Source organism: Charadrius vociferus, unplaced genomic scaffold, assembly GCF_000708025.1.
Source record: "Charadrius vociferus isolate BGI_N301 unplaced genomic scaffold, ASM70802v2 scaffold49, whole genome shotgun sequence".
NCBI lineage: Eukaryota > Metazoa > Chordata > Aves > Charadriiformes > Charadriidae > Charadrius > Charadrius vociferus.
In genome coordinates this window covers 3969652-3991838 of record NW_009661375.1, presented here as the reverse complement: position 1 = coordinate 3991838, position 22187 = coordinate 3969652, and the positions used below count along the sequence as shown (strand labels likewise).

General features: G+C 40.8%; 2 protein-coding genes across 3 annotated transcripts; one reads left to right on the top strand and one right to left on the bottom strand.

The window, feature by feature from the left end:
* The first annotated feature begins 935 nt into the window (after positions 1-935).
* On the top strand, positions 936-4186 carry GNPNAT1 (glucosamine-phosphate N-acetyltransferase 1). Its single transcript, XM_009893900.1, has 5 exons — positions 936-1137; positions 1855-1917; positions 2574-2701; positions 3239-3300; positions 3725-4186. Exons 1-5 carry the CDS (start codon positions 966-968, stop codon positions 3870-3872), a joined length of 573 nt encoding a protein of 190 aa, XP_009892202.1. The 5' UTR covers positions 936-965; the 3' UTR covers positions 3873-4186.
* Positions 4187-9340: 5154 nt separating this feature from the next.
* STYX (serine/threonine/tyrosine interacting protein) lies at positions 9341-21109 on the bottom strand. 2 transcript variants are annotated; one of them, XM_009893898.1, is made up of 11 exons: positions 21074-21109; positions 17219-17251; positions 16303-16356; positions 15159-15256; positions 14382-14442; positions 12961-12997; positions 12349-12388; positions 12218-12268; positions 11551-11623; positions 10484-10577; positions 9341-9785 (listed from the first exon to the last, which is right to left on the bottom strand). In XM_009893898.1, exons 1-11 carry the CDS (start codon positions 21107-21109, stop codon positions 9712-9714), a joined length of 651 nt encoding a protein of 216 aa, XP_009892200.1. In that variant the 3' UTR covers positions 9341-9711. The 2 variants fall into 2 exon arrangements, with proteins under 2 accessions (XP_009892200.1, XP_009892201.1); XM_009893899.1 differs by lacking the exon at positions 21074-21109 and adding an exon at positions 17549-17557.
* Positions 21110-22187: the final 1078 nt, after the last annotated feature.

Sequence of the window (22187 nt, the reverse complement as noted above, 5' to 3'; positions counted from 1 at the left end):
GTATTCATCGCCTGTCCAACGGCGTGCGACTAACCTATCTTTTATGGTGCAGCTAAGTTAATTTGAAGATGTATAAAGAACTTAGTCTCAGGAGAAGTTCCCATGATATGCTCTGTTTATACCAGAAACCTGACCAGGTATTCCACAGGTGACTAAGAATTATTTTCCTGTATCTAGCAATTAAGAAAATATATCCCTTTGCTTCCTCTTATCTCTAATTCTGAATAATACACAATTCCCAAATATCTCTTTAATCATTAACAGGTGTCTCACCATCATCTTGGCAGTTCTGCGTTTTACCTGTTAATGGACAATGAGGTGCTGCGCTCTGCAGCTGAGATGGCATTAGGTTTTGTAAATACACTGAGCAAACACGACTGCCTGAAAAACGCAGTACGGGCTGTAAGCGTGCGTGCAGGCTGTTGTATCATCTGTGTTTTCATATGTGTGATGTAGTGCCTCTTGGCTGAGATACTAAATATTTATGTGACGGGACTGGTTGAAAAAAGTACACTATTCCTACCACTGGTTTTAAATGAAACACTAATGTAAATGGTCTCTATACTCGGTAAACACTCTTGAGAGTGCAAGATGCTTTCCTTTTTCCGAGGGCTGTAGAGGTTAAATATCCTAGTCAGTGTCTTATCTGGTTGGTTTTTTCCAAGAGAATAAACTTCCCAGATGAACATAAAAGTGTCACATGTGTTGACTTTAGATAATGTGCGCGGTGTCAGTGCGTGCACTCTTTGTTTAACCCAGCAGCCTAGTCCAGTGAAGGTTGAGGAGCTTCAGTCGCAGATAAAGCGAACAGCAGTTCTGGTTTCATTCACTTTTCTTTACGTCCCTGAGGAACATCACATGGCATGATAGAACCGGGGGAAATAGCATATTTAGAGATGAAAACAGGAGCAAACCAAAATGTTTCTTACCCATGTGCGTTCTGTTCCAGAACACCTGTTGCAGCCATGATGCCTGTTGCAACCGTGATGCCTGACGACACGCCGATGTTTGACCCAAATATTCTGCATGAACTTGACTGGAGTGAGAACACGACGACGTTTTCTCCTGCTATTTCTCCTTTAGATCCAGGAGATGGCCTAGTTTTGAGACCACTTTGCACAGCTGATTTAAATCGAGGTAGAATCCTGTTTAATGATCATCAAAACCAAAAGCTGGGCGCTGAAGTAGATAATATGAATTTCTGCACTATCTCCCAATAGATTAGGATTGCTCATTTTATCTGATTTGGGTTATTTTTATCGGTAAGGAATTTGAGCACTTGGCACCATGGATTGGTGCTGTGTGATCCTCAGAATTGGTTTTACTGTTTTAATAACCTCAAAAACAATCTTAAAATTCAAGTCAAATCTTCCATGTACTCCACAGCTTCCTGTTCATCACAGCTTTAGAGAGGGAGTACAGTTGTTCATACTGTTCCCTTTAACATTAAAGTAATGTGAAGCAGCATATTCTTCTTAGTGCATGGAGACTTCCTCAGTTCTGTAACTCAGACAAAGAGATTGTTCTGAACCATACAGCTTAATATCCCATAACTACAGGCTTACACTTTTCTTTCTTGAATGTATGCATCTTCTGCACTCAAGCTGCAGTTTGCTGCTGATGCATTAGCTGATCCTTCATCATTGCTTGAGGTGGGAGTTTGATTTTAAGATTGCAGTCTAGTTCTGTAACATGCAGAGTGCAGGCCTGGATGTATGACTGATATGGATGGTATGATGGGGATGTTAACTCTCCAAACAAGCCCTGTTGGGTTGTTCTGTGCTATTTGGAGCTAACGGTGTGTCTCTGACCCTGACTGAGGGCTTATGTTTTTTTCCCCTTCTTTTATAACAGGCTTTTTTAAGGTTCTGGGTCAGCTGACTGAAACTGGAGTTGCAAGCCCAGAGCAGTTTATCAGTGAGTATATCATTATTTCTCAGCATTTCCATAGAGGTTGCTGGGAACCAGAGGATACTGATGGTGACAGCAAAGCTACTTGGGTGTGAGGCTCCTGACTGCCTGATGCCAGAGGGATTTATTAGCTCAGGTCCCCTGAGGCAGCCTTTGGCACTTGGCGTTGCATCCAGCGGCAGCTATCCCCAAGGGCTTCTTGGCTGGGATGGGCCTGAATTGTATTACCCGCTTTTTAGCCTGAACTTTAGATAACTGGGCAGAAGGGGCTGTGGGCGCGGCTTGTTTTGGCTGAATTATTGCAGCACCGGTAGCAGGGCAGAGGCTTGATCATCGCCCAACGGCGTCCTGAGTTTGCTTCACTGTTGGACTGAGATGTAAGAAAACTTATAGGTGCTGCCACCTTCACCCTAGTGCCCATGCGCAGAGACGCTGGGGCAGGAGGGCAGCTGACGAAAAGGCGTTTGTTTAATTTCTACTTTTTCCTGGTTCTGTCTCTGGGTTAGGCTGACACCGGGGCTTTCAGGTTCAGGGGTCTGGGGCGCATCTTGTGATCCTGAACCCTGCAGTGATCTGCATTCAGAATCTGCTGCACGTGTTAGACTTCGCAGCAGTTTAATGTGAGATTAACGGTGACTGCTGCTGTCTGTCTGCTCCCACAGAAACCTTTGAGCACATGAAGAGGTCTGGAGATTACTACGTTACTGTCATAGAAGACACAAATCTTGGACAGATTGTTGCTACGGCAACGCTGGTGATAGAACATAAGTTCACTCACTCCTGTGCAAAGGTATATTCTCTCGCTGCAGCTGTAAAGTGAGGAAGAAGATCCTGTCCCCAGACCCCGTGCATGTTATTTTTATGGTGTTATTGTGTGATGAAGTACCTTCTGTCGAGGCAGTGACAAAAGCATTTTAAAAACACCTCCCATCCTTGGGTGCTCAGCTAAATAGTAAAAGGAAGCTTTGGCTTTCCTTTAGGAAAAAGAGCAATGATGTCTGTCCTGTTCTCCCTCCCAGTGAGCTTTTGAACTAGTCAGACTTGGTTGTGACGGAGCAGATGGCTGAGGATCTTGCTGTCGTGCAGTCCCAGATAGACGTGTGAAAACAGGGAGCTGGAGAGATACAGATCCCTCAGGGTGGAACGGCTGTGGTGGAACTGCAACTGCGGGTCCCACTGGGTGCTGGAAGGGGCATTATCAGCATGTCGACCCCTGCAGGGGCTGTATCAAACTAGACAGCAGAAAATCCAAGCGTGAAATATAGCGCAGTGGGGAAACCAACTCAACAGTGTTCTCTTCGACTAATGCTCACTTCTGTCTTCACAGAGAGGAAGGATAGAAGATGTAGTAGTAAGCGGGGAGTGCAGAGGAAGGCAGCTTGGTAAACTGTAAGTATTTCGCCACCTTTGCCGTTCGACAGCGGGCAGGGCAGCCAGCCCCGGCCCCGTTGGTTTCTGTCCGTCCCCCCGCAGCTTTCCGCGCTGAGGGGTGCCAGCAAAGACAGCTGGGCGGGCCGGGGAGAGCAGGGCTGCAGCTGGGCAGGTTGGCTGCGGGGCAGGGCCCCCCCGGGGCAGAAGGTATCACCAGCTGGCAGAGGCGCTCGTAACAGTCTCATAAAATTGTCTGCCAGATGCTGGTGCTTTGTTCTTCTTCTGGTTTGTTTTTTTTTTTTCTATCCTGCGTAGTGAAGGAAAAATGCAGAGGGCTGTAAAACTTCAGTATTGTAGGTCTGATAACTTAAGCTAATTAAATGTTAATTGAGCCAGCATTTGGGGCAGTTTCGTTTAACTGTTGGTTTTCTATCTCTTTCAGATTAACGTCCACTCTGACGTTGCTAAGTAAGAGACTGAACTGTTACAAAATTACACTTGAGTGTCTGCCGAAAAATGTGGATTTCTATAAGAAGTTTGGCTATTTGGTATCTGAAGAAAACTACATGTTTCAACGGTTCTTTAATTAAGAACTTCCAGATGGGTTTTTTTTGTAAAGACTGTTGGTGGAGGAGCTTGTGCTACAAACATTCTCTTCGTGGAAAATTTATATAGTTTATTGCTGCAAATATAACAATCCCTATAAATAATGAACATCAAATGTGTAAATCCTGCAAAAAAACCCCAAACCTGACAATTTAGAAGGGTCCTTTGGGTTAGGAAATAAGCTCTTGGAACTAATTTTTACTACTGTTCAGTCTAAGTGAAGCTTTTTTGTTCTAGCTGAGTTACAAAGGACTCTTGTTAAAGGGATGGTTTTTAACCAAAGGTCTATATTTTTATCTCAAATTTTTTCTTGCATTGTATTTTTCTAAAGGTTTGCGCTTCTTTTCTTGGTAGCCGAAGTACAGCTCGCGGGATTGTTCTGCTGTCTGTACTTCACAGGAGGATGACGTGGCTTGGGTAGGGATGATGCTTCTCTCACGCAGTTAGTGACACAGAACGGGCGTTTGCTCTGTCCTTTCCACGGAAGCTCCCGGACGTGCTGTCGATGTTACCAGTGTGCCTAAACTTTTATAGGCACCGTTTTAAAACGAATTTGTTACTATTTGTGCGGGTAGGGGAGAATCCTTATGGGCTAAAGCTGATGTTCTGAGTCTAAAAATGGATGTGTACTTCTCACTGCAGGGGTCCTGCACTTTAGCTGATAACTTTGTTTTCAGGATAATTATGTGTTTTCAGACTAATCCAATGGTTTGTTACAGGGGAAAGGTAACCGAGAAACTGGAATAAACGGCATACACCCTGTCTTGAGCGGGGCTCTGGCTAGTACTCAGTGGGAACATGATTTGGGATTCAGCTTCACCAAATGCACCTGGCCAGCTTGCTGTACTTGAACTCCTGATGGCCAGGGGGGCTGCGGTTCTGGTGGTGACGGTTTGTGCCTACGGCATAGCAAACCAGCAGGGAAATCCCCTGTCCTGATCCCGAGGGAGTGTCGCTGCTTCGGAGCATCCCTCTTGCTATAAGATCGGATAAATGATTTTAGCACTTTTGCCAGTGATGGCAAGCAAATAATGTACAAAGCCCTCGTTTCAACAGTAGTGTTTTGTGCAAAGAGAGTGACAAATCCTACATCTATGAATAGGGCATTATAAATACATGAAGGTTTGTACAGAACAGCCAGTCTTGTTTGTGAACAGTTCGGCCTTACAAAATGTTCTTTCATTGTGGTGTGGAGAGCTACTTTAAGCTGTGGTGGGGGTTCTATTTAATGTTCCTGATGGTACTCCACTCAATATAGTGTTCCCTTGGTGATGTCTGTTTTATTTATTGATTATTTTTTTAAAAAATCTTTGTTTAAGCTAAATAAATGAAGACTGACAAAGATATCTGGTCTGGTTTTTGTATTGCTGGGTTGTGCCTAGTGGTGGGTATCCAGAGGGAGTTGTTGTCTCTCACTGTTGTCTTTCAGAACAGTACCACCTGCTGCAAAGCCCTTCGTTATCCTTTCCCTAGACTGAAAAGAACACTTCTGTAGACTCCATATTGACTTTAGGCATGTGTCTGATGCACATATGCGTCTTTCCAAGGATGGCCTCTCTCTGACAGAAGATCTAAGTGGATTAACGCTGAACTAATGGCAGAAAATCAGCTACTGATTTATGCTGGGCCCATATGACTGAGGTGGACTTTCTTGCCTTTCAGTTTTAATTAATTTTGCATTTCCACTAATTTAAAGTGGATTATTTGAAGTCTGTGATATCTATACCATCTAAATAGCTCTAGGCCCCCATTAAGCGTTAATGAGTAGATTAGTACAAGTGAGGAGCGGGTGATTGTGGACCCAGCTTAGATCACTATAAATTAATTAGGGTGGCAGCTTGGTTTTGTGGCTGCAGGATGATGCCTCCGCTGGGCAGAATTCAGCTTATAGCATCCCTTTTAGCTTTGAAGAGCTCTTTGTTCTGTACCAAAGGTGACACTCCCAACCTTGGCAAGCTACCACCCCTCTGGAAACAGCAGTCACCTGCTGTGTGACACCTGGGATGGGAATTCCCACATCAGGAATTCCCACATCGGGAATTCCTCTGGAGGGAACACTGGGCTCAGTGACACTTGACAGACTGTAGGCAGGTGCCACAGAGCTGGTACTACCCTGGCTGGGGGCCTACAGACACCACTGTGGTGGAAGAACACCTAGCATGCAGGTGTGTATTTTAAATGGAAAATGCCACAAATTAACAGCATTTAACAGCAATAGGTGGTATTAAAGTACATTACGCATCTCCTAAACTGAAGAAGCCCTGTTTATCTACAGTACAATTGGCTTAACAGGAAGGAGCAGGACTCACCTCCAGAGAACAAAGGAACCAACAGCATGATGCCTTCTAATGTAACTACCAGCTTCTCCAGATGTTTAATATTACCCTCCCTAGGATTTCATTTTTTGGGTGGCAGCTGTCCTGCCACGAGAAGGAGTTCTCCAGCTCCTCCACTCTGCTTCCCCTAGGCTGGAAAGGGAACTCCAGCACCTTAACATACAGCTGTGGCTCCCCAAAGATCTGGGTCCTGCAGCTTTGTGTCTGAACCTGGAGAAGGGAGAAAATTCATCCTCTGCTGACACTGGAAGGCCACAGCGAGGGACCCCTGCTGCCAATTACCACCTCAACCCCAGAAAGCAAGCAAGCAGTAATTGAAACACCTACTGGCCAGTAAGCTAAATGAGACAGACCTCAAGAAGTTTTAAATAAAAGGCTTAATAATAGATACATGAGGAAAACTAATCTCAGAATCCCTCAGGATCTGAGAGGCTGTTATCTGCAAGGCAGCAGGCGGACAGACCAGAATGACTGTAGAATGCATCAGCAGGGGGTAATGGCACAAAAAAAATAAGATTGGTGGAAAATTCTTAGTCATGAAACTTGTTAGTTTGTGAAAGAGTCTCCCCAGGGAAGCACCAGGACCTCAGTGAGATAACAGAACCAGACTACACATGAACAAGCCTCTCTGGCAAGGGAGAGTTAAATGAATCAAGAGTGTTCTTCTGTCTGTGTTTCATCCCTACCCCTTCCCAAGGGAGCTGAACTAGAAAGCAACTTTATGCAGAAGTCCTGGTTCCCATCCTTGTTTAATTGAAAGCTTGTAGCTGGCAGCATTTGATGAGCTGTGCAAGAGACAGACATCCACAAACCCCACTGCAGCCATGTGGTAGCCTCATGGCGTAAGCGGTGAAATGTCTGAGAATGTATTTCCCAACAGCCCTGGAAGCATTCTTTTAAAGAGAGTCAGTCAACAGCACACAATAAGCCCTCCAACTGCAAAACCAGAACTGCACACTCGGACGGTCAGCTAAACACCAACAAGGTGTTATTCTTAAGGAGATAACAGTAACACTTCCTTTTTTCAAGCTGAAAAACTTCCTAAGGCATCATACATTTCTTACAAGATTTTTTTCTCTGAAGGTTTTGCGCTGCTCCGTCACTGACGCAGGTGGCAGAGGACAGACAGCAGTGAAGGGAAAGTGCTGCTGAAAGCTGGTTCAGCTCCACTGATGCTATGAACCCTCCCCACATGCAGCATACCAGGGCCTTCACACTCCACAGAAGGTTATTAGGCTGTGTCCTGGTTCCGGCAGGGATAGGGTTAGTTTTTCCAAGGATCTGGCACAGGACACAGGTATTCCATAGCATGTGAGCCATGCCCAGTCCATAGCCAGGAAGCTGGCTGGTGGGAGGGAGCAGGAAGTCCCTGCTTGGGAGCAGGTTGGGGTTCCCAGATACAGTCAGTGAGCGGTGGTAGAGTAATCATGTTTTGTACATTCCTCTGTCAGTGTTACTGTTGTTGTTTTCCTCTTTCCTCTGGTGTTCTATTCAACTGCCTTTATCTCAACCCACAAGTTTTGCCTTTTTCTTCTGATTCTCCCCCACAACTACTGGAGGGGTGAGCGAACTGCCACATGGTTCTTTGTCATCAGCTGAGGCCAAAAAATAACACACTGTAAAGCTCACCCAGGACTCCTGGCCCAGCTAAAAGCCCTGACCTACTGCAGGAGGATTTCCTCCTCAGGCCTCACCGACACCTGGTGGAGCAGCATGCTTTAACCCAGGCAGTACTTTCAAACCAGAATCTGCTAACTACTTGTAAGAGCCTTGACACAGGCCAGGAGCTCAGCCTTGCTCTGGAGGGACTGCCCCTTCCCAGGAGCTGCAAGACAAGGCAGAGGATCAGTGACTAAGCAAAGACCAGCAAGTCAGAGGCATGGTCAGCTTGCCCTGAATACACAAAGTGGGCAGAGCTCCCAAAAAGCAAACAAGCTGCTGGACAATCCTCCAGCAAAAGGCAGCATCAGAAAAGATCCTCACAGTACGAAATGGCTTCACTGTTTTGATTCACGCCTTCAAATTCAGAGAGACCTGCCCTCAGAGGGTCACCCTCAGCACAGGTTCCTCGTCTGAGGCTGACAGAGGACATTGGCTGTTTGCACACAGCCATACCAGAGCACAGGGTGATGGCCGGCTGCTCAGATCTCCAAAGGTCTTGTATATTGGTTCAGCTCTCTTGAACCCACGTGTTCCCTCTTAAAATACAGTCTAATTACAAGCTCAGATTTTCCAAATACACAAGTTCTACTAACAGCTTTGTAATTTGGTCAGTCACCAGTGCTCTAAAGGAGCCATCATTTCATTTGTATCTTTTATGCAACAGGTCAACTGGCAAACAAATCAAATATGCAGAGCTGAGACTGCACTTGCACAACCAGTGGTTATCGCAGAGCTTCTGAGAAGTCAGAAGAGTTTAAGCCACACAAACCACCTTGGCAATTCTCAATTTGAAAACTTTAAAGCACTGATAAGCACATGGCCTCACCTGACTCTAATGCTTTAGAAGAGCTGGTCTTGATACCAGTGCTTCGGGCATCAGTTTTCAAACCCCAACCCAATTTTTACCTCAAATGATGCAAGTATTGTGCTACAAAGGGAACTACTCCTTCAATACCAGTTAGAAGATGCGCTACTCTAGTAGAAAAATGGACCATACTGGCTTGTTCAACTTGTTAAATCAACCTATAACTAATTTAACAAGCAACATTTTAATGCTAGCTGAAAGAATTTGGTCTTGATGTGTCTAAAATTGGTAGCTGCCCTCTGTATTAATAAAATAGTCATGTGCTGGATTAAGTAATTAATCAGTGCTCTGCTAAAGTTTAACTTGCATAAAACAAGTAGAAGTTTTTAGAGCAGTATTTTCTCTTAAATTGGTTTCAAGAGTGTCAGTCTCAAGATAATTCAGTATATAATGAGGTTTTGTAACAAGATAAAGAGTTAAATACTGATTAGATCACTGCTGTTGCTCAATCGCCGGTAGCTCATACCGCAGTTTGTAAAGCACATTTCTACAAGCATGACCATAATATATACTGAGAACAAAGTGAGTTTTAGCAAACTTTTTCTTTACTAAAGTCTCTTGTTATAAATTACACAAATAACTTTATAAACAAATCCCCCCCAGCTTGCATTTCGTTTAAAGTAATAACTTTATATCATACAAATAAAGAAATTTCAAGTATGAAAAGTGCATTATTGCAATAATACCTCTTTGCAAGTCCAAAAATCTTGGTTTAGAATAAAACTGTAAAGTGTAAAAAAGGAGTAAAACAATCAGTGCCATCTATTCATTCAAGAAGTCCAACATCTTAAAAATGATGCTTAGTGTGTTGCAGAGGCAGATTTACATCTGAAAGCAACATGTAATTGAAAAGAAGCTATGTGTGTGTGTTCATCGTTTTGCATTATTAGTTCTTTTTCCCTAGTTTTCTTCACCTTTCTTGGCAGGAATTCACAATACAAACAGTGCTGTCCTCAGGCATCATCCATTCTGTGCTGCTGCCACTTGCATGGTTCCAAGTTCTTCATCCTCCTCGTGCATTCGCTTTAAACTTCCTGCAAAAGGCAAGAGGAAGGAGGAGACATCTGAAAAGATCAGCTCTAACGATACGCAGCTGTGAGGAGGACTACAGGGCAGTTGTTGTTGCCTTTTTGCAGGGACCCTTTGAAGACATTCAGCTTTTGGACAGCCAGTTGCTGACAGCACTCTTCTTCCTTTCCACTTCTCCACACAGAAGAGAACTCTCCTGGAACCCACCATTTTTTGTACTCCCTTTACAGCTTCCCCCAAACTCCATTTTCACTGACTTTTAGCAGGGCTTGCTACTGGCACACCTCTTTATGATTAAGGTAAGATTTTTTACATACCCTAATCTCGTTATCTGTTTAAAGGCACAGCAAAACTTCCCCCCCCTCCCCCCCCAGAGCTACTGCCTTAATTTTAAGGGCAGTGATTATGTCATGAACACTGGCTGCTTTCAGCCTGTCACTCTTGATTCCTCTAGGGAACTCAGGGAGAGGCAGGGCCCTTCTCTAGTATGTCACAGAAGTGCAGACAACAACACAGGAAAGTTCAACCATAGGAGAATAGAATATTTAAGTACTGCATACTAAATTTTGAACATGGCTTGCACACCAACTGCAGCCATCTCCTTCCCAGAAGTTCGAGATTCACTGCTGCTGAGGGCGCGAAAGGCACCTCACAACAACAAGTAAGAGAGGCGGCATCACACACACCAGAAGAGGCTTCTGACCTGTAGTACCAGGTGGAACTGAGAGGGATCTCTCCAGCTGCAGCGGTGACATCATCTGGATGGTTAATTTTGCTAGATAGATGGCTTCATATTCCTGAAAAAGTTTAATAATACATATCGCTATTAATCCTTTGTAAGGATGAGATGGACCAATTCAGAGTTCGCTAGGACAGACTAGACAGTATCTCATAGTAAGGCAGAGATTTTAGAGCAGGAGGGTTCTTTGTTGCTTTGATGCAAATGAGAAAAACTGTCAGGAAGACAGAGAAAAAGAAAACTTAAAGGATGACAAGAAACGGTTTTAAGGAAGAGAGTAAACTTTCATTTAAAAAATTCTGTGAGAATGTTCAGAGAACTCATTGTTTTTCCCAGTAGGCAATTCAGACAGTAGAAACAAACCGAACTCAGAATACAGTAGCTTCAGAGATTTGTCACAAGGACAAACGGCCTTGACACATGGCCTTGAAGTTGCATTCTAGTGACCTGTCACACCTTCAGTGCCACACAACTACTCCTCACAGGAGTTACTTAGAAAAAAAACCAAACACAAACACAAGAGATATTCAATCATCTTGCTGCCAGCCACCTAAGTACTAGCAGAGACGGCAAATCCGTTTCAACATACTGTCCTGATGTTTGCCTGTCACGCACCCAACAGACTCCTGGAACATGATAAAGCAGCTTCATGATGCTGCTGTTTGCTGTTTCAGACTTGTGAATTTCATCACCTATGAATGCAAGTGCCAAGAAGCATCACTGATGTGTGCCACAACGCTCACTTTGCAGTTTCCTTAGTCACCAGTTAAGCTGTTTCAGAGCCTCTTAATCACTGCACAAAACAGGATTTTTATTTCTCCTCCATTCCTGGATTGGCTTTGTCTAAAGCTTAAATCTAATGAACTAGGGTACCCACTCATCTTCCTCCCAAGCTCTACTATGGCTTCTGACATTTACTTGAAGCATACTTATACAGTAAATGTTAAGCCTAAGTAAAAACAGCTGTTTTGCAGGAAGATGATTCATCAAATGGCTTTTGAGTTATGACCAGAAAAAAGAAAAAAAGTCACCTGAAGTTGATGGACAAATCCAGCATTAGGATTAATACAGAATCTTCTTTCTTGAACATAAGTAAATGCGTCCCTTAAGAAGAGAAGGAGACAGAAAATACTTCAGTGGAAAACAGACAATGACAGAAGTCTCCACAGTTTCAGGGGTCTTCCTTCCGATTATCAGTTCTTATATACAACCTCTAAACACTCCTCAGAACTGTTTTGTATAACTGAAATTGTTTGGGCAAAATAGGAAGCAGTAGTTGTAAAATACTATTTGCCCACCCCCACCCTTCAGCTTGCTGGCCTGTTTTCAACACACTCCTCAGAACAGCCTCTTGGGGCCTCTCCTATAGTTTTACAGCACAGTGTCAATCTACATAGGCTGACAGCCTGTTCCCTTTAGCATTAACTTCTTCTTAAAGAAAGGATGCAAAGAAACCTGCAGTGAAATGGAACAGTTTGCCCCATGTAAAGTCTTCACTCAGTCTCAGTAGGTAACAACTGGCTTATGCATTAATACATGACTATTTACCTTCCATCCAAAATTATTATTTACTTACACAACTTGAATTAAAGAATGAATACCTACAGACCTATCAGACTTCTTATCTGTACTAAAGTACTCTCTCTCTTCAGCATTTTCAGGCAAATGGTTAACTACATGACCACACTCTGTTCTTACCTGTACTTCACCCCAAATGTTTCCATTATGTATGCAATAACTAAGGCAGCACTGAAAAGAAACAAAACAATTAGTAAAATATATTTCCATCGCCTAAAAAAAAAAAAAAAGCAGGATGTATAGTCTCCTACCTTCTAGAAATCCCTGCATTTCCATGGACAAGCACTTTTCCTGAGAAGAAGAAAAAAAAAAAAAGGAAAAAAAAAACACAAACTCAACCATACTTATATAGACTGAAGAAAATTCTTAGAAATGTAAACTACATTCCTTGTTATGGAGAACTATGCAGTAGCAAGATACATCCTAAGAATAATAGGTGTGCCTTACTTCACACTGGATTATTAACTACCCTCTGTCCATTACTGCCCTGCGATACAGAAGCATGGGTTCCTGCTCCTCTGAGGACTTTGAGTAACAGAATCCACGTTCCAGGACCACGATGCAGATTTAAGGCCCTACATTAGAGAGGTGTCAAAAAAACCCTCATGTCATGCACAGAACACAGTTGTGTTTAAAGTGGAAAAAAAACCAAACAGATGTACAAAAAGGTTTGTTTTCCAGTCAGAAGCAAAAGGAAAGAACACTTTGCTCTGAACTTGTATAATATAGTTCAAGTCAAGCACAATAAAACCCAAAATTTAAGAAAACCGCATACTTAAAAGCCTCTAATACATACCACTAAGTTAGTTTTAAAGCTTTAACAACGTGTTAGTAAATAAGGAAAAAAGTTAATATGATTTTACCTCCACTTTGTAAACTTCCATCAATAAATTCTTTAGTCTAAAAAGAAAAAAATTACAAGACTCAAAGTTTCAGATTTTAGATGTTACTGCTACTTGCATTTAAATTTGGTAGGATTTTTGTATCAGTCTTTATATACAATGACAATACACTTTCTTTATACAGACTTAGACATCACTTCAACTGGACATTTATATTTCTTTTGCAATTTTAACTATCCATAAAGTTGTCAGTGAAAAACTAGCAGAGTTAGAAACAAAAATGCATAAAAATCCAGGATGCATGCCTTTTACAATCATCACATCACATGTTATGCCACTATAATAAAAAGTAACTTCCAAACATCTTTGCTTAACAGTTGGGGTGGGCAGTGTGCGGAAACAAAACCCAAAACCACAACACAAACCCACACGCATCAACAGCGATACGGCCTGGACCACTCTACTGACACCTGCGTCTTCCTAGTTCTCCAATGATATTTCAGTTATGAAAGTAGGTCTAACCAATCTATAAGGTGAGACATCCTCTAGCAAGGTCTGTGCGATACTGCCAGGTTGAAACAGCTAATCAGATGAAAAGCAAAAGTTAAATAATTTATTGTGGGGAAAACTAAGACTAGACTCTTAAAAAACACACCAACACAGATGGTTGTTAAAAAAACACACCAACAATCTTAACAAACACACCAACAACCAAAACACACAACCAAGATGGCAGTAACTGTGAGATTTGCAAAGGATGTTGTTTGATCAAACAGTATTACATTTTAGAAAAGCTGCAACTCATCAACTGATTTGTCACCTTGTTCTGCAAAAACATGACCACCTCTACCACGTACGGGGACACCGGAAGAGCTTTTTGATGGGTGGGGGAAGAAACAAAATGCTTTTGCTCTGTTACAAACTAACCTAAAATAATGACACAAAACCGTAGCTCAAAACTAAGGATTTGTTCTATTTCCACAGGTCAGTATGTAAGAGGTACCGTTTAACTTAAAGTTACTTTTTAATTCCTCTACAGTATACATGTTTCAAGATGCTGTAAAACTTAGTTACACCAACAAGTTACAACACAAATTCAACAGAAAAAGTATTTAATACAAGAGATGTAAGTGCTCTTGGGCCCAAAAATAGGTTTCCTACAGGCCAAATTCTCCAGCATTCTCCTATGACCCAATTTCTTTGGTTTGAGATCAGTGTCTTTTTTTTTTGAGACAATAATAAGATACAGCTCTTACAACCCTGCCTCAGTTGTAAAAGGAGTTAGTTATGCTTACTAAAGTGGCAGCAATAAGGTTACTTAAGAGTTCATAGCCCATGCTGGGCTGGGCATCCCAAACACGAAACTGGTATCTGTTAGCTCTGAAAAGTCTTACAGGGCAACTCCATTCCCAAACCATTCACGTTAACACACAAATACTTACCATAGGGAAAAATCGTATTATATTCTCAACTGGATTATCTGCAATATCCAAGACTAAATACCTACAATGAAAACAGTTGCTATGAGTACACAATAACACTGAGCTGCTGCCACCAGTACACATACAGCTGAGTCAACCCCACTATAATACTCAGACCTGCAGAAGGGAGCCAGCATCACCCTCCTGCCTTCACTTTCTGGTCTGAGCTCTGGAACTTCTACAGTCAAGCAACCTCTGGAGCTGTCCTGATGAGGAAGGAAGTGAGGAACCTTCCCCAACATCCCCTGACAAAATCACCTCTGAGAGTGGAAGAAATTCACAAGTGCCATGCTACAGATGACTCAACTTTGTTTGAAAGCATCCTACTATGTACTCACGTGCTCCTCATTAGTTCATAAACATGGGCCAGTGTTCTTTCCTGCGGCTCTATGCAATTCTTTCAGAGGTACACATATTCTGATTAAGTTACCTCAAATGTTTTATTAGCAAGACAAACTGTACTCAGAACTAATAACTTTAAAACTGAAGACAGTTACTGCAAACTAATGGATACTTCTCATTTGCAGACTTGTCTATAGAGTTTAGCGGGATGAATAAACTTCATGGTTTGGATTTAAGAGTCTTCCTACACCTTCGCACATTTTTCACATAGCCTTTACAACGTTAAAATATTTGGAAAGAACACTAACGTAAAAAAAATATCTCAATACAGAACAAGGTGTTTAAAAGTAAGACCTTTCATTGTTTACAGGTCCACATGTTATGATCATTTCTCACCTAAATAACTGTTGGAAGTTTGGTTTAATAAAATTTGCTTCAATGTTTTGCCGTATGCATATCACATGGGTTATTCCATGTTTCTGAAGTATAGGTAGCTGTGGAAAAAGAAAAAACACAGATTTTTTTTTAAATTACTGAATCCATCTATTGCACAGTAATAAAAAGAAAAACTACATTTAAATACACAATAGGGCTATATCGCATCCTTAAGGCAAAACAGAGCTAGTTACCCAGTATTCAAAGCATAGTGTGAAAAATTTTGACTTTCAAACATACAAAACACAAGCATTAAGAGCTGCAAGAAAATGCATTCCTAACAATGACAAAAAGAACAGGCAGTAAAGAAGGCATTCAATGAACTTGCTTGCCTCTGCCCACCTTTCACTTTGCCTGAAATTGCAAGTCCCTACACAATGTAGTAATTCTCAGCTAGCATTGGATTCATGCTCAAATCAGACCATTGGAAGGAAGATCATTTAAACTATGAGGTAAGCTTGCAGATACAAGCTTTGTCTTAGCAGTGTTTGACTTTATTGTAGGTGCAATTTACCTTATTTTACTGCATGCGTGTGAGTTCCCAGTTCTGATTTGTGTTGCAACACTTTAACAAAGGAAACAGATCGCCTGATTGGTAATGTGCAAGTCTCAAATGTTTTACCTTTTTCTACAAAAAATTATATTCCAGCTTAACTATAAGACTCAATTTCTAATACAAAAACCTCACACATGAATGCTCATTGTAATTAGTGTGCAAGTCACTTCAAACTTGCACTTTTATCTGGTTTGTAAGGAGTAGGTAAAGCTGATTAGCTGCACTGAGAGAGCATGCACGTGTGTGTACAAATGCAGGCAGAACTTCAAGCTACATGAAAAAAAAATTTAAATCGGGGCTCTTTTTTCAGTTTTCTCACAAGTTTGTTACGGAAAATGCAGACGCTGGCCCCAGTCAGATAATCCTGCAGTCTAAAAGGACTATCCCATAAATGCACCAGGTATTACTTCTACACTGGCACCTTTCATGTTCCAGTTCAGGATTCTAGCCAACTTTACGTCTATATAGATAACACTTGAACATATCGCCACAGTAATAAAATCACCACAGTAAAGTTTCCTTATTAGATACTATTCTGAAAAGTCATACCTTGCTTTTCATAGCCGAAGAATATGGGCCTAAAAATAACCCAGGTAAAATCTCCTAGGGGACAGAAAAACAGACATTTAATACCAACTCAAAGTTATTTGAAATAATACATTGCATTCAACTCAAAACTATGGCCACAGAAACAATTAATTTACATATTAGTGAGAAATGTGTTATCAAGTCTTATTTATAACAGGACAAGGGAAAAAAAAATAAATCGGTTTGGCAAAATAAAAGAAACATGATCTTTGTGCAGGAGATCTTGTTTTGGAAAAGGAATCAAGTCCTTTATTTGGACTAAGTTCCAGTTTGATTACTACATCTTACCCAGCCCCAGATCAAATGAAAGGAACTCTAACTTTGTATATAATCGTGTCTTGCAATTAAATCCAAATCGCTCTCATGGAAAAAGATACACGCATGGTAAGTCTTCTAGCTTTGTCCTAGTAGTAGGAAAATACCAATTTTTAACTATTTCTCTCTGCACCAATGAAGACATGTAGGTCTGTAGATCTTATCTTGTGCAAAGATTTGGCTGACACCATGGTAGGAAAATTTTAATTGTCCATCCTACTTGAGAACACTTGCTTCCAATCAAATTTAAGTTAAAAAGCAAAGCTCCAATATATTTTGAGCAATCATCTCCTGAAAATGTTCACAGACAAAAATGTAGCACTTTGTGTATTCTAAAGAAAAAGGACAAAATTACTTTTTTTTTTTTTTTTAAGTACTCGGACAACAGAGATCCAAGCACATCTGCACTCAAAGCTGGCAATCCTCGCACGTCTCTCCCACGGTGCTGCCTGACACTTCACCCCTAAAGACTGATTTTGAGACCGGCTCTTTTGTAGGGCACTTTATTTTTCTGAACACACCACGGGGTTTGACTCAAATGATAAGTGAAAGTGCATCATACCTGCATCTCTCTCCTCATGGGATAGGTCCAATCCTTAAAAATGAAATAAAAAATAATTACATATGCACACAAAGGGAAAAACACATTCAGGCAGAGATCTATACATGCATGTTATATATAAAAGAATCAAAATCCGTCTTCTGCAGATTCTATAAGCTACCTGCTATGCAACATGCACATTGTTTACGCTTACTGCTAACTCTTCACATGGGTACCAGCAACACTCAAGTGCAAGAAATACTATTTTGAAAGCTAATGTGAAGAAACCTCAAGTACTCTACATCAGTGATGAAGCCTGTGCAGAGTAGCCTGTGTGTTGAACATCCACACCTCAGCTTTCTGCTTAGAAACTTCCCTCTAGAGTGGGGAGAAAAAAGAAAAAGGAAAAAAGATTTATAACAGTCTGTACTAGCCACAGAAGAAAAAAAAAAAATAATATTCTTTGACTGGTACATTCCTACAGCCACTGAAAAAAACAGTTAGAAGATAAGTATAGCAGATAACTCCCTTAAAATCCACACTGCCTCACCTAATACATTCAAACTAACTTTATTTTGATTATTCAGGATTTAGCTTTAACTATTCTAGAAACTTATGTTCTCCATGGACACAGCGAGCCATTAAAGCGAATCTCCACTTTTCTCCATGCATCCTACACCGGGAAGGACCCTTGCACAGCAAACATACACACTTGTGTTCAGCCACAAGGACATGATACTCCTTGTCAGTTGATTTACAGCTAGCACATCATGCTCTTCCACAGAATCTCAGACCCACAAGTTTGTGAAGGGTCACCACTCGGAAACCATCCCTTCCCAGCTGACTATTTACTATCATCCAACTCAATCTATCAGAACTGTCCAGAGCAAATGCCAGGATCAACATTTTCGTCCTTTGCTCCATTTTACAGAACTGCCAAAGCTGAACAGAAAAATGCTCAGGCAGACTCTATTCCTGTCTTTCCTTCTTTACAACTCCCACTGTCCTCTATTAACAGGCTCTTACTCATTCTTTGACCCTCACACACGAAGGAGTTGTATCTGAGATCACAGTTACCAGCTGGTGAAAAAAAAAAAAAAGGAAATAGTGAAACATATCAAATCAAATAGACTGCATACATTTGTTTACATAACTTTGTTGGTTGATTCACACACACATGGGCAGCTAAGAAAAAACTTTGCCATATGTCGTTCTTGTCCATGTTCCAATCTCCACAAAAATATAAGAAAGTTAACTACCTCTGAAGTTAGGTGACAATTACACCAACAAAGATCAAGGACCTTAAACTGCATTATTGTCCAGCTTAGCACCTGCAGTTGTACCGGTAGCATAAATTTCACATTAACCCTCTTTTTAATAAGACACACAAGAAAAATCCAGTGCTTTCCCCAGGCACAGTAAGGTTTTGCTAGCTCTTGGTAGTGGAATTAGAAAGGATTTTAATATCAGTAGAGTTATTGTGGAAACTACTTGAATTGAATCTGGGACAGCATTTCTGAGAAAGCAAACAAACATTAAGCCACTCAAAACAATTCTTTGAATACTACCTAAAATGGTAGTACAAACACAGAAATAAAATGTACTGAAGTGGGCTTTCCTAAAGACACAGAGAAGTAGCTAAGTTATTTCTGCATGTTCCAGATGTAATAATAAAAGCTCCTGGTAGTAGAAAGTAGAAATCCTGTGTCAAAAGGATGATATTTACAGAAATGTATCTTTTGAAGGTTGACCTAAGAGTGTTTTAGCATAATCCTGTTGTCTCGCTGTGTATACAAAAGCATAATTCACTGAAAAAGCAAGAAAAACCCAGTTTTGTCCACATATAAAAACAGTATTATGAGTAATAAACTCTGAAAAGTTTAAGCTGTACTCCCGGAGTATACAAGTGCTCAAGTTTGTTTATTACTCCATTTATACACTTGCAGAATTTAAGTCTTAATCTGAAGCATAATGAAAACACAAATTCATCAGTACTTTGGTCAAGGGAACTTAACAATACATTACAAATATTCCTCTCAAATGCATTAGAAGCAGGAAATTGTGTTAGTCCCAACAGCCGTAAGCTGTGCAAAATAAATAGGCAAGAATTTAGCAATATACAGTCCAAAGGAAACCAAAACCCAAAAGGCAACAGATGCCACAGATGTTCTGAACAAGAAAAAAATGTCAGTATTGGCTCCAGACATTAGTCTTCAATGTTTTCAAGACAAGAAGGTAGTTTCCAATGGGATTTAGTCCGCAAAATAAATATCTGAAAGATGATTTATAAAAAAACCACAACATTTAATCTAAGGCAAGTACACAAACTACTGAGTAATTCTGGTGATTTCCTGACAACCCTTCAAGGCTTTGAAAACTAACAATGCCAGCTTATTCAAATGTTACGCAAAATTATTTAAAAAAATAAATCTATTAGTGTAGACTGAACCCAAGCAGAGATTTCATTTTAAGGAATTCATTCATCAACCATGTTTTCCACACCATTTGAAGCACCCAGCAGACAAATAATAACTGAAAGCTTCTCTTTTTATCAGACCAAATACAAGAACTTTGCTAAGAGAAGGACTGATGATGCTACAGTTGGCTAGAGTAACAGCACTCCTTGCTGCTAAGCATTCAGAAGGTTCTACAAAGTAAGTGACAACTCACTGGAAGAGGTGATCTTCAATACTCACAAGACAAAGGTAAAGAGAAGGAATGCAAACTGCCCCCCAGTCCTTGCAAAATTTTAAAGAGGAGCCACTCGCCTCTGACAGATCTTCCTAAACTAGACTGGGATTCACTGACGGACAAGTTTAAAAGATACCTCACCTGTGTTGCTGAGGGTGTTCACAGCACGTATCTGCTGTATTTTGTATTTGCACAAATGAAATACCAGGGACTATCCAAGCACTTCAACTACTGTCCCAGAATGAAGTGACTAGGAGGAGAAAAGGGAATAAAGCACATTTCAAAGCCCTCCCTCCCCCACCTACAGTGAATCTCTAGCTGAAATAAGTTGAAGATATGAATAAACAGGTGAGACTTGGCTATAGCTACAAAGAGCTTCTTGGTAACCAATACCCAAACTATTACTACTACTACTTCTTTATAAGAACAGTTTAACGGCAAAAAACCTCACACCTTACATTGACATGTATAAATGCACGTACATGTGTTTCCTGAAAGAGTGACTTTGGCTAGGACTTAATATACAATTTATATTATTATTTTTTAAATTAGCTTAATCGCCCTGACTTTGAGATTTGTCTATGCTCAAGATCTGCACAAAACCAAAGACATAGGATTTAACAGAGCACCACAACATATCTTATGCAATCCGCGTATGCCTCACCAGAAGGAATGTAATGAAATGGATATACATGGCATCGCTTAACTGGTCCCTAACCAACAGCAGAAGTCTGAAGACCCACCTAATTTTCACATATAAAAGGTATATCCTAGTCAGTCTTTCCCGAAGCTCAGCTTTGGTTGAAAGGCAATCCACAGTACTGCACTTTCATTAGTATGGTTAAACTGCTGCTGCCTTGTAATTAGTAGAGCCTACAAACCACAGCTACCTTAGATGAAGGAAGCAGCTCTCAAAGGTGCTGAAAAAAACACCAGTAAAATAAATCAAATTAATAGTTTAAAGAATAATCCAACACAAAGTAGCATCTTTCCTAGGCTTCTAGATGCTGCCTCTTATCTCCTCAGCTTTACCAGGCATTTATTTGTGGTAAAGGGGCTTTAGTTCCTGGTCCTTCTGAAAAGGTGCACGCAACTCCCAGTAAAACCTTCCTGACCACTCCGGGCTTCTGACCCTTTCCCGACACTCACACAGCCCTTTTGTTGTTGATTCATAGCACCACTTACCTCTCTGTACAGATTCTTCTTCCCATCGCAATTCATCACAGCAAGACTTCTGCATGATTGACCGTTCCTTGTGTACCTCAAAAATTTAGGGCTGTCAGAATCCTGACTAAATTTGGTTCCCCATCTCGTGGAATATTTACATAAGCTTTAACACTCAAAAGTCTCTCCTCCAACCCTGGTACAACATTCTTCCACAAGTTGTGAAATCAAAGCTGAAGACAACTGTTACGGCAGTGACAGCCACACATGCTGCTGACCTGCTTTAGTTCCTTCATCTGCTCTGGCCAACTGATCTCTTGGCTGTAACTCTGTACCACTCTGTATAGGAAATTAAAATTACAGCTAAAGAATGTTATATCAGAACAGTCAGAGGGCATGATTATATTAACTGCCAACACTACTATCAAACCCCATTAGCAGGCTACAGCTTGGATTGAGGATGGGTCCCAATTCCTTAACAACTACCTTGAAATAAAAGCTTTATGCTTAATCCTGAGGCAGTTTTAAGTCTAATTTACACAACAAAATGAGATCATGTATTGGTTTTGAAAGCATTTTAGACAGTATTTTGAAAAAAACTCCCAGCTGCTACAGTCCAAGAAAAGGGGGGACACATACATTATCATTAAAGACCTGCACAAAAATAAAGCTAGTTACACCAATGGACTTTGTAAAACGGAACAAACAATTGTAAAAAGAAATCATTGAATACTAAAGGAGTAACAGAGCATAATAATTTCCCACCTTTTAATAAGAAAACAGACAAATTAAATGAAGTACTGAAAACAAATTCAAGAAAAATATTTGCATATTACTGAAACCTGTCATGTCTATCACTGTGAAGCATGCTGCTTTAAGGGACTCAAAATTAGCTACAAAGACTGAAATGAAAGGCTGCATCTTTACTTTCAGTCATGCTTCGTGTTCTTGGACACAATTATTCCAGGTAGAAGCTTTTTTTAAAATATATGTGCGTGTACATATACATTTCAGGTAAAAGTCCTAGTGCAAGTATATATAATATAAAAAATTAAACACGCTCTTTTTGTTCACTTGAGACGTGGGCATGCCACTAACAAGAACAGAGCTATACTAACAGGCTAAGGAAGGCTTT

Excerpts from the sequence above, each read along its gene's own strand:
- GNPNAT1 (XM_009893900.1), top strand. The coding sequence starts at position 966 with ATGATGCCTGTTGCAACCGTGATGCCTGACGACACGCCGATGTTTGAC. Across the intron at positions 1,138-1,854 it reads CACAGCTGATTTAAATCGAG|GCTTTTTTAAGGTTCTGGGT; the intron begins GTAGAATCCTGT and ends CTTTTATAACAG. Across the intron at positions 1,918-2,573 it reads AAGCCCAGAGCAGTTTATCA|AAACCTTTGAGCACATGAAG; the intron begins GTGAGTATATCA and ends CTGCTCCCACAG.
- STYX (XM_009893898.1), bottom strand. The coding sequence starts at position 21,109 with ATGAATTGCGATGGGAAGAAGAATCTGTACAGAGAG. Across the intron at positions 12,269-12,348 it reads AATGCAGGGATTTCTAGAAG|TGCTGCCTTAGTTATTGCAT; the intron begins GTAGGAGACTAT and ends GTTTCTTTTCAG. Across the intron at positions 9,786-10,483 it reads AGTTCCACCTGGTACTACAG|GAAGTTTAAAGCGAATGCAC; the intron begins GTCAGAAGCCTC and ends TGCCTTTTGCAG.